This window comes from Echiichthys vipera, assembly GCF_963691815.1.
Source record: "Echiichthys vipera genome assembly, chromosome: 8".
NCBI lineage: Eukaryota > Metazoa > Chordata > Actinopteri > Perciformes > Trachinidae > Echiichthys > Echiichthys vipera.
In genome coordinates, this window is record NC_139833.1 from 2224056 (window position 1) to 2235943 (window position 11888).

General features: G+C 47.6%; 1 protein-coding gene across 17 annotated transcripts in view; it reads left to right on the plus strand.

The window, feature by feature from the left end:
- The window catches only part of mef2d (myocyte enhancer factor 2d), a 119627-nt gene that overhangs the window by 51470 nt on the left and 56269 nt on the right, over positions 1-11888 (plus strand). For all 17 annotated transcript variants that reach the window (XM_083918691.1, XM_083918703.1, XM_083918704.1 and 14 more), the window contains exon 3: positions 6531-6734. In XM_083918691.1, coding sequence (XP_083774817.1) covers positions 6531-6734 — 204 coding nt within the window. The remainder of the gene's footprint in view (positions 1-6530; positions 6735-11888) is intronic.

The following is an 11888-nucleotide window of genomic DNA, read 5'->3' on the forward strand; positions in this document are numbered from 1 at the left end:
GAGGAGGAACAGTGAGCACAAACTGGAAGTGTTTGGATCGGTGTGATGGGGTTTTTATTTATTTATTTTGGTGTTTGTCACAGTGAAGATAACAGAAAAGGGTTGACTTTTATATTCATCATCAATTTAACGCCAAGTAAAAGCCGTGCAACATGCAGCGAGTTAGTCAGAGAGTTAGTCCGGGCATTAAAATCATTAAGGGTGCACTCCCACTGTGCCTCCGTCCCGTGCCCCGTGCTTTAGGGTCCTTGTCCCCCCCTCCAAGCCCATTCTCACTCACACTACCTGGGCCTCGGAGAATGCTTCTTGCTGCCTATACGTCATCACGCCGTAACACGTCACACGCATTGATGACGTCATGGCGATGCGTGGCTTTGTTTCCAGATCTTTCCGTAGACCTCGGAGTTTTTGTGCGTCTTGTCGACTGTTTTTGAATCTTTTCATCGACCAAATCTGCAGTAAACACTCCACCTCCGCATCACACCAACGTGAACCTTTCACCGCCATTGTTTGAAATGTCCGCGCATGGTCCCTCCTTCTTTTTTCTACGTCCCAACAGGCGCACAGGAAATGACCTCAGAACCGCCCTAGGCCTCGTGCTCGTACACGTGCGCACGCTCGTGCTCGTACATGTGCAAACGTGCTCTACTAAAGCCCACCTCTCCCAAACGAACCGTGGACGGTCAGCTGGCTGCAGCTAGACGCGGTACGGTTGCACTCACACTGGTCAAAGGAACCAGACTTTAGCGAGTGTTTTAAAGACTTACCTACTGGCCCCTGCACCAGCTCCTCTCATAGTAAAGTCCATTACAGTGGATTACCAAAGTCTATCCCAAAGGAAGGAGCCCATTGCTGCTTTGTTTTGTGTGTAGGGACTCTTCTCATGCTGCTGCAGAGGTTTGCTGTTATTTTCAGCAGCATTAGTGGTTAAAAAAGACCTTTGAATGCCTTCACGGACAGCGTGAGGTAGTCGAGGGGCAGCGGAGCTCTTCAGCGGTCACCGTGCAGTTAGCTCTGAGCGGTTCGGAGGTGTAGGCAACATTAACTGGTGCTGCATGAGTGAACTGGATCATTTCAGGATCACAGATAAACATCGATTGATTTATTCTAATGTGAAATGTAAAAAACACCCACGAGGTCGCTCTGCTGCTGCACACGACCTGTGGTAATGAGCTGTCTGATTTAAATTCATGTGAAACAGATTGTACTTGTTGTTTTTTTAAACAGGTTAATGTTGTGTTTAACTGTTGCAGGGTCACAGAGAGAGACACATGTAGAGGATTTACACTATTGTTTTCTACAAAGTGTAATCTTTACTAAGTCTCTTGTACACCCGCGGTCTTGTACCTTTGACTTGTTGTATCTAAGACCCAGATATATTTCCGTTTCATGTCCTAGCCTTGAAAATGCCCCGACTGTCGCTGAACATCGTCTGAAACACCTCCTCTGTGTCGGAGGACATCATTAAGAGGAAATGTTGAAATGTGAGTTTTACGGCTGGGAGGAATTCTTCCTTTTCACTCTGGAACAAAACCCTCTCCACAAATCAGCGGCTAGGATCCGGCGCTCGCATTACACCGACAAATACGGTTCTAATAGCACGAGGCCTCTTCAAACGGTATTTGAAGTTCCTTCCGTGACGTGCGCTCTCTCCGCTGCTAATCCCCTTCGAAATAACGACCAGTGATGTAGTTTTAACTGCTCGGACCTGACGCTGAGTTGTGACTGGGAGCCGGCAAATGAAAGGGAGGTTTTAGCCACAGGAAGCAACGAGAGGAGGCTGCGGTTGTCGGCGGTGGTTTCCTCATCCATCTGCCACACAACCTCGCCAAGACACACACACACACACACACACACACACAAATGAAACCACTCGCCCCCTTTCTTCCTTTCTGTCTCTCTCTCCTCACTGAAAACGTCTTATTCTTCAGTTGCCATTGGTAACCTGGCACTTGTGTTGTTAATGTCAATTACCTGCAGCTTGTTTGTCCTTTGTGGCAAACGGGGGGGGGGGTCGAAACTGAGAGCCAAAGTCACCGTACCCCGCTGCCCACAAGACCTGGGTTTTTATTCAGTCTTGTTTGTTTTCGACGCCGACTGGCGACCTTAAGATTTGTTAGGAGGCTAGTTGTCGTCTGCAGGGGCTTGTCTCTTCATCGCCAACCTGCGCCGCCGTAATTTCCTCCCTTTGCAACATCCCTGCGTAATTTATCCGCTAATTCTGTGACCGAGAGAGGGAGAGAGAGGAAGAAAGGAGATATGTAGATAGGCAGCGAGATAAAGATGTGGAGGTGGGGGGGGGGGGGGGGTAAGATGATGGCACGGTAGAAGTGTGTGATGAGGTGGGAAATGGGGGGGGGGCAGGAAGGGAGTCTGTTGCCCATGGATACGACCCCGATATAATTTGATTTGTGGCAGCAGGAAGCAATGAGTGAGCAAGCGGCGCGGAAGGAGGAAGGGAGAGGGTAGGTGGGTGGGTGGGGGGACGATGCGCGAGAGAGGAAGAGAAAATGAGAGGAAGAAGTAGGAGGGGAGAGAGAGAGAGAGAGAGAGAGAGGACATGTCGGGCGCCCAAGTAGAAAGGAGCCTCAGAGATGGAGTGATTGCGAGACAGAAAGATGGAGAGATTGGGAGGTCTCACATGGCTGCTTTGCGAGCTTTCATCCTCCATGTCTCTATCTTATCTCGTTCTTTTCCCTCTCTCTCTCTCTCTCTCTCTCTCTCTCTCTCTCTCTCTCTTCTTCCTTATTCAATTCCTTTCAATTACCCTCAGTTCAAACCTGCGCTGCGGGCGGAGCAGCCGGAGGAATCAGCGCAGGTACAAACCACAGCAGAAATCACGAGCGCTGCATTTATTATTAAAATATGAGCGTGTCATTAATAACACTGTTATTATTACAGCACGGTGTAACTCCCATAAACAGAAGAGACGTCAAAGAGCGTCATCTTACTTTTAATCTGATGTTTTTTAGACAAATAAAAACATTCTCTTTCCGACGGAAAACACATGGAAGATGGGAGAAAACGTAAAATCGTAACTAGAAAATTATTTCTCTGCCGGACGTGGCTAACAGTGATTAGCTCGGGGCAGCACGGTGAAGGCATTCAAAGGTCTTTTTTAACCACTAATGCTGCTGAAAATAACAGCAAACCTCTGCAGCAGCAGGAGAAGAGTCCCTACACACACAACAAAGCGTCATCAGCGTAGTTAGTGAAGCCAGAGTTTATTAAAGAGTGTTTTAAAGACTTACCTACTGGCCCCTGTACCAGCTCCTCTCATAGTAAAGTCCATTACAGTGGAAGGAGCCCATTGGTGCTTTGTTTTGTGTGTAGGGACTCTTCTCATGCTGCTGCAGAGGTTTGCTGTTATTTTCAGCAGCATTAGTGGTTAAAAAAGACCTTTGAATGCCTTCACCGTGCTGCCCCGAGCTAATCAGTGTTAGCCACGTCTGGCTGTTAAACTGTTAGCTACTCTCCTGAATTTGGTGGCGTATATTCACAGCATTGATATAGCAGCAAACTAATATCCGTTAATCAAAGAGGTAGTGGAGAAATGGCTTTTTTCTGTTTGTTGTGGAAGACGATCTGAACACGTGTGTGCATGTTAGTGTGTCTGTGGAGAAGTGTTATTATTTTCTACAGTATGTCGAGTGGAGCGGCTTTAATGACGAGAGTATTTTTAATAGTTTTGTGAAAACTTGCTCTGTTAGCTTCTGTTTCAGGAGAGATATTTGGGGAAAACAGCCGTTTTATCTGAGTGAAAACACGTTAAATTAGATCTTTTTTGCAGGATTTTGGGTTGTTGCGTAGTCGTTGATACCCAATCCGGCATGTTAGGCAACAACTCCAGCAAAAATCCACTGAACGGGATGCATCCAAATAGACTGATTTTATACATGTTTTGGTCATGCAGGTCTGAGCTCGATCATCACTGAAAATGACCTGAAAAATCCTGGTTCTCTAGAAAATAATGGGAACTGATGCTCTCTTCAAGGCCTCCAGACTGCCTTTTAGTTGTTTTGTTGATGGCGTCTGGTGGCTTTGAAGAGAGCACCACAGCGGTGTAAATATCTAAATAGCACACTTAAGCTGATATTGATTCAGTACATCAGTTAGCTTCCACTCTCCGTGATACACTGACTGTAGATAACCACGCTTCAAAAAACCCAAACGCTCGAAACTTTCGTGCAGAAACTCCTGCAACAACTGCACAGGTCCCACCCCCTAATCAGTGATGTCACGGTCAGGTGATGTGAAATGTGATGACATCAGTCGAGGGTGTGTGTGTGTCGCCCGAAGAGCATCGGCACAAAATCTTTTTTTAACACCTTCGGTTAAATCCAGCATCCCATCTGTGCACACACTCTTTATTTGCATTCCTGCCTCATCAAACACCAGCTATCGTACCGCTACCTGACACTTCTCCTTCTCTCCCTTTCTTTATCTTTCTCTCTCTCTCTCCATCGTGTGTGTGTGTGTGTGTGTGTTTGTTTAATCCTGTGTGTTTAATCCAAACAAAGCCAAAGCTCCTTGGATTGTAAATACCAGTTGGTTATAGCAGGAAAGTGCTTCTAAAGCCAACGAGGCGGCAACAGGGGACCCTGCGCTTCAGCAACACTCCCTGTTCTGTTCTGTTCTGTTTGTTCACGACCAAGCGCGGCCGTACGTGTGCGAGGGAGAGAGAGAAACAACGTGTGACAGAAGGAGAGTGTGGAAAAGAAGAGACAGTGTGCGACACAGAAAGAGCACGAAAAAGAGCAGGAGAGTGTGAAAACGACGAGGGGGATGAGCGTGATGGGAGAAGGAGTGTGTGTGTGTGCAACATGCTAACGGAGCAGTTGAGAGGGAGCATGCTTCGGCACTTTTTGTTTTACTAAAACACACAGAACTTCCATACAAGCGGTCCCGTTTCTGTCCCCAATGCTCCCCACTGCAGAATGCATGACATCAGGGTTTTAGATCAGGGTTTGCACAACAGTGGATGAACTTTCCGGTCAATGTTAGCGTAACTTATGCGCTCACAGACGTTGACCAACACGTCCTTATCCCCTTTTGTCACATACGCCCGTTTTGTCAGGACCCTTAGGTGTCACTTGTCAATGCAAGTGTATTAAATATGGGGAACATGTGGTTAATGTTATGAATTTGAATACAACTGTTGAGGTGGTTCAGGATCATCTGGTAAGGATGAACCCTGGGCGCCTCCCTAGGGAGGTGTTCCAGGCACGTCCAGCTGGGAGGAGGCCTCGGGGAAGACCCAGGACCAGGTGGAGAGATTAGATCTCCACACTGGCCTGGGAACGCCTCAGGATCCCCCAGTTAGAGCTGGTTAATGTGGCCCAGGAAAGGGAAGTTTGGGGTCCCCTGCTGGAGCTGCTGCGCCCGAGACACGGCCCCGGATAAGAGGCTGAAGATGAGATGAGATATTACTCCAACGGTTACTTTTATCAAAATGGTTGGCAATTATTTTCCCGTCGATGGACTAATCGATTATTTAGATGCCAAAAGCATCATGAGTTGAGTCCATCAGGAACTTAACAGAGGCTCATTGGGCCGGTTGCATTTTGAGACCCTTTTTCATTATGAATCCTGACTTTTTGTCATTGGTGTTGTGACGACAAGTGATCCAGACGTGTTTGTGAGAAGTGACCGTAGATGTTTAGGTTCAGATCAGTCTGTGGTGATTGTAAATGTACATTTGTTTCCATTTGTTCCCCATCACATCCTGCAAAACGAAACGCTCTCACAATACCGATCTGTCATCCTTTGCATGTCCCTGGGCCTCACGTCATGTAACAGTTAGCACTAAAAGGGCGGCTTCAAGACATTTTTCTTCACACAAGGAAAGAAATGTCAAATGGTTGAGGTCATTCCTCTCGTCTCCTGATCCGTTTCTCTTCTTTTTGAGCATCAGTATTGTGAAACATGACAGGCAGATTCATCTCATCTCATCTTCAGCCTCTTATCCGGGTTCGGGTCTCAGGAGCAGCAGCTCCAGCAGGGGACTCCAAACTTCCCTTTCCTGGGCCACATTAACCAGCTCTAACTGGGGGATCCTGAGGCGTTCCCAGGCCAGTGTGGAGATCTAATCTCTCCACCTGGTCCTGGGTCTTCCCCGAGGCCTCCTCCCAGCTGGACGTGCCTGGAACACCTCCTTAGGGAGGCGCCCAGGGTTCATCCTTACCAGATGATCCAGAACCACCTCAACTGGCTCCTTTCAACACAAAGGAGCAGCGGCTCTACTCCGAGTTCCTCACGGATGCTGAACTTCTCCCCCTCTCTCTAAGGGAGACTCCAGACCCCCTCCTGAGGAAACACATTTCAGACACTTGGACCCGCGACCTGGTTCTTTGGGTCATGAACAGGCAGATTGCTGCATTTGAGTGCAGGCAGATTGCTGCATTCACATATGGTGTATGTTTTGTTAAAGAAATGTTGTTTTAAATGGGATTTTCGCAGCTACAGCTTGAAACTGAAGTCATTTACCAACCCCAGACTGTCTCCTCCTCTGTTCCCTCTCCCTCCTCCAGGTGACGTTCACCAAGCGAAAGTTCGGTCTGATGAAGAAGGCGTACGAGCTGAGCGTCCTGTGCGACTGCGAGATCGCCCTCATCATCTTCAACCACTCCAACAAGCTGTTCCAGTACGCCAGCACCGACATGGACAAGGTCCTGCTCAAGTACACCGAGTACAACGAGCCGCACGAGAGCCGGACCAACGCCGACATCATCGAGGTAAAGCGCGGGACGGGGGTCAGGTGGGAACTATTTGGTCAAAGTTTTTTTGCAAGGTTTCCGTGGATTTGACCATGAGAAGGTCAAAAGGTCGACTTCACTTCACTGTTTGTGATGGAATCAATACTTTTTCATTCAGACGTTTTGATTTTTTTGTGTGTAAAAGCTGGAAAATCAATCATTTCTATGTTTCCCCAGTGGATTCATTCAAAGCTAACCTGAGCTAATCTAATCCTGTCCTCTCCAGACTCATTCAGACCTAATGAAGTCTAGTTCAGTCCGTTAAGGATGAGAATGAGCTGCTTCTGTCTTTGCTCCAGGATGATCTCAAGTCTAACTTTAAATCCCCCCTGGTGCTGTAGAGCTGTGGCATACTTGCTTATATTTTCACAGGTGTTAGCTCATTTATTAAAACGTGTTTGTCACCTGGATCTCATGACCCCATGAGCCCCAACGTCGGTGTGTTTCCTGCTTCAGAAAGACACAACAGTTACTTACAGACAAATGAGGTCAACTTAAGGGTAAATTCAGGTTTAAAATCATCCCAGGGTCTTTTTCGGCAAATACACTCATCAAATAAGCCACAGAGACAGATTAATGGAGAAATCCAGAGTCGCTAACAGCAAAATGCGGCTAACAGTGGTTAGCTCGGGGCAGTACATTGAAGGCATTCAAAGGTCTTTTTTAACCACTAATGCTGCTGAAAATAACAGCAAACCTCTGCAGCAGCATGAGAAGAGTCCCTACACACACAACAAAGCACCAATGGGCTCCTTCCACTGTAATGGACTTTACTATGAGAGGAGCTGGTACAGGGGCCAGTAGGTAAGTCTTTAAAACACTCTTTAATAAACTCTGGCTTCACAAACTACGCTGTTGGTGCTTCGACGAGTGTATTTGCCGAAAAAGACCCTGGGATGATTTGACTTTATGTCCCGGCTAATCTCAAAATGGGCAAAGAGGTGGAGCGAGGATGAGGTTTAAGCCTTAATATCATTTTAATGTGTTGCATTTTATACATATTTACCAACATAAAGTTCAGATGAAAGGGGAAATTAGATGTTGAGACCAAAAGTGTTTTCTGCACCAGGCTGTAAACGTGTTTGTTTCTGCTGTAAACGTGTTTGTTTCTGCTGTAAACGTGTATGTTTCTGCTGTAAAGTCTGAGGATTGACTCGCTCTTAGAGCCTCAAGTGGTCGTTTGAGGAACTGCAGTTTTTGTCACTTCTGCGTTTATTACATCACTAAATACTTCATATTTTAGCCCCGCAGCTCGCCGCTTCCATACTACAATGGGTTTACGTTGGCTTTGGTCAGAGCTAGGCTAACTATTTCACCCCCGTTTCCAGTCTTTATGCTAAGCTACGCTAACCGCCTCCTGGCTGTAGCTTCATATTCACCAGACAGAGACGAGAGAGGTGTCAGTCTTCTCCTCTGACTCTCAGCAAGAACGCCTTTAAGTGTATTTATCAAAATATTCGAACTGCAGCTTTAAGAGAGTAACGGGGAGAGCAATCTGGCCCAGTGTGGAGTCCAGCCTGTCTCAGTGTTGTTCAGGGCTGTAATCGGGCTTACTGCCTGCTCGCTTGCAGGGAGGGCAGAGGTAGGGACAGCTGGGCCTCCCCCCTCCTCCCGCCCTTCGCCCCTCTGGCATCGGCCCCCGTTGTTACCCAGAGACCTCTCCAACAACAACAAAAAACAACAACAACAAGCCAAAGGAGGACGCCTGGAACCAATTGGAAACCACCTTGGCACAAAATGGCTACCAGCTCGAAGAAGGGCCTGTCGAGAGGCGGAAAAATGTTTGTTCATTTACATACGGAGTGGAAGAGAGGTCCGCGGTGGGGTCAGGGTAGGCGGTGCGAGGGCAATCATTCAGATCCGCTCTTATGTTGTTTCTAATAGGAGTACATTTATTTCCCAACGTCTTTCTTCCCTGTGGGGAAAACGAGGCTTCGCTGGAGCTCGTCAGGCGAACACGGAGCACATCCACATGCCTCTGCTGACCCTTTTATACATAATGGCCCTCTCATGAATTGAACACGAGATGGTTAGGTATGATTCAGCGAGCCGTGTACGCTGCGGCGCTGCACTTAGGCTTCATATGGAGCGTCGACTTAAAGCCGGATCTCTCTCTCTCTCTCGGCTTTGAATATTTTTCTTCTCACTTGTTTTTACACATCACCGCTGCAGCAGTTCAAGATCGGTCGACCGCAAACACTGTCAACACTAAGTCGCCGCAGCGTATTTATTGTCATGTCAAAAACTCAGGTTAAAGTCGCACACACACACACACACACACACACACACACGAAGAGATGCAGAAAAGATTTTCAAAATAAAATGATCGGCTGATGAGTAGATTTAGAACTAAAGAGTCTTTTTTTTTTAATTCACGTGGAATATCAGATGGCAACACGGTGGTGTGGTGGTCAGCACTGTCGCCGCACAACAAGAGGGTTCCTGGTTTGAATCCCAGCTGGGGCCCTTCTGTGTGGAGTTTGCATGTTGTCCCCGTGTCTGCGTGGGTTTTCTCCGGGTTCTCCGGTTTCCTCCCACAGTCCAAAGACGTGCAGGTGTTCGGTTCATTGATGACTCTAAATCACCCGTAGGTGTGAATGGTTGTCTGTCTCTGTTCGTCTCTATGTGTCCTGTGATAGACTGGCGTCCTGTCCAGGGTGGACCCCGCCTCACGCCTGATGTCAGCTGGGATCGGTCCCAGCACCCCGTGACCCTGACAGGGACAAGAGGCTGAAGATGAATGAATGAATATCAGATTGGGAAATGATGTCAAAGTGGATTATTTGAAATTAAAACATATTTCCACATCAGTCGTCAGTCAAACTGCAGTTATCAAAGGAAATATAGTAATTACAGTGGCAGTAAAACCCCAGGACTTCCTTCATCAGCTGCTCCTAAACATCATTTTCAAACACTTTCTTTCCTGCCAGTTTTTCATTTGCAGCCTTTATGAAGCGACACCTACCTGTGTCCCAGACGTGGTGAACTCTGACGCCGAATGATGAGCTGTATTTCCCCTTTTCCAGGCTGTTGTATCCAACAGTTATTAGAAGAAGGCCCAGAGGCTTCAGAGATTGTTTGAGAGATTGTTTGATTCTCCTCACGAACCCCTGGGAGGCTCCTCTGACCTCTGACTGCTGCTGTAAGGCGTCTTTCTCTCTCCACAAACATCTAAATCAATCGCTCGCTGGCGTGCTGGAGGTGTTTCAAATGCAGCTAATCGCTCTTTTCCACTGAAACTTCTCCGGGAACCCAGGAACCTTTAGAGGAACTCAACGACCTTGTTTTTGAAATAAAACGTCTCCATCCTTATCTTTACATGCTGTATGGAGTGAACCGCTCATTTCAGATGGAGAAATTAGGGTCTCAATGTGATTCCTGCTCCCCAAACAAGTGCCTGTTCTGGGGGTAGTACTTTGTAATCACAGGTATCAGTTACTTATCTCAAACGAATGGACTGACTTCACTTATTACTGCATATTAGTTAAGCGGGAGAGTTCATTTTGCATTACTTCTAAATACCTGCTTCAGTTGTTTCATTGATGCATACACAGCTTTGATATTTGAGTGTGTCTGTGCCACAGTGTGGGGCAAGACACCTGTCCAATTAAGGGACGCGCCGATACATGAGCGCAAAACCCAAAGTGCTTTAGTTTCATTTAGTTTGGTCGTTAAGGATCCCCCCCTTCTGTGCCAGGGACACAAAGAAATATTCATTCATTCATCTTCAACCTCTTGTCCCTGTCGGGGTCGCGGGGGGCTGGAGCCGATCCCAGCTGACATCGGGCGTGAGGCGGGGTCCACCCTGGACAGGACGCCAGTCTATCACAGGACACATAGAGACGAACAGAGACAGACAACCATTCACACCTACGGGTGATTTAGAGTCATCAATGAACCCAACACCTGCACGTCTTTGGACTGTGGGAGGAAACCGGAGAACCCGGAGAAAACCCACGCAGACACGGGGACAACATGCAAACTCCACACAGAAGGGCCCCAGCTGGGATTCGAACCAGGAACCCTCTCGCTGCACAATTGATGCAACCCAGCAGTTGAACATCTGCCGCTGCACTCTGTGACTCTCGTCTTAATTGCTGATAGTCAATAAGGTATATGAGGAATATCAGACGATCAGCCACATTTGTTGGCTAATCTTATCGATAATGAGACGCTGATTGATTGCCTCCCATCACGCCGTAACTCCGCTAGCTGAGTTTGTCTGCTATGATTTTCAAGACAAAAGTAGTTTTAAATTTCAATAATTGTGTTGTGTGTTTTGACAAAAGTTATTAGGAACATTTCTAGTTCCTGTGAAATGCAGTGGAATTACACCGACATGCCAAACCCCCAAACTGGCAGCACGCGAGGAGCCGTCATGAGCAGTTTACTGTACGTGGTGTGAACGATTGAGCGTTACCGTATCACTACTACAGCTTCCATTCACACGCACCGGTGGTTTCCAGGATTATCGATATTAGGGAAAGGGCTGTTTTGACGTGTTCAGAAAGTCGGAGTGCTTATTGGACTAATGGGTCTAATGGACCTTCAGCTGCTGGGATTATCTGGTGGAACAGGTTTGAGGTTTCTAATGGATGAAGTCCAATAAGGGCTGAAATCTTAGCGAAAGTGTCGACGCAGCAGTTTTTGTGTTTGAGTGGGAGGAAGGTAAGACTAAGGAAGCAGAGTTTCCTCAGCCCCCCCCCCCCCACACACACACACACACACACACACACACACACACACACACACACACTGTCTGTCACTTCCTCTCCTCCGTCCACCTTCTTCTCCGTCTCCTTCCTTCCTCCTAATCTCCCGATTCACTCGGTCACGACCGTTCCTCCCTCCTCTTTCCGTCTGTCTCAGAGTGTCAGCAGTAAAGCCTTTCTGTAGGCTGTATCTCCAGCTGCAGATGGCTCTTAAGTGTATGCAAGTGTGTGTGCATGCGTGAGTGTGTGTGTGCACGCGTGTGTGTTTGTATGTGTGTGTGTGTGCGGGCCCGTGGCAAGGCGTTGGGCTGCTCCAGGCCACATCAGCTCAAGCTCCACTGGTCCTGTTTGTGTGCGTACATGTGTTTGTGTTTTCAAGTGTGTCACGCTGACTCTTTCTCCCTCTGTGTGTGTGTGTGTG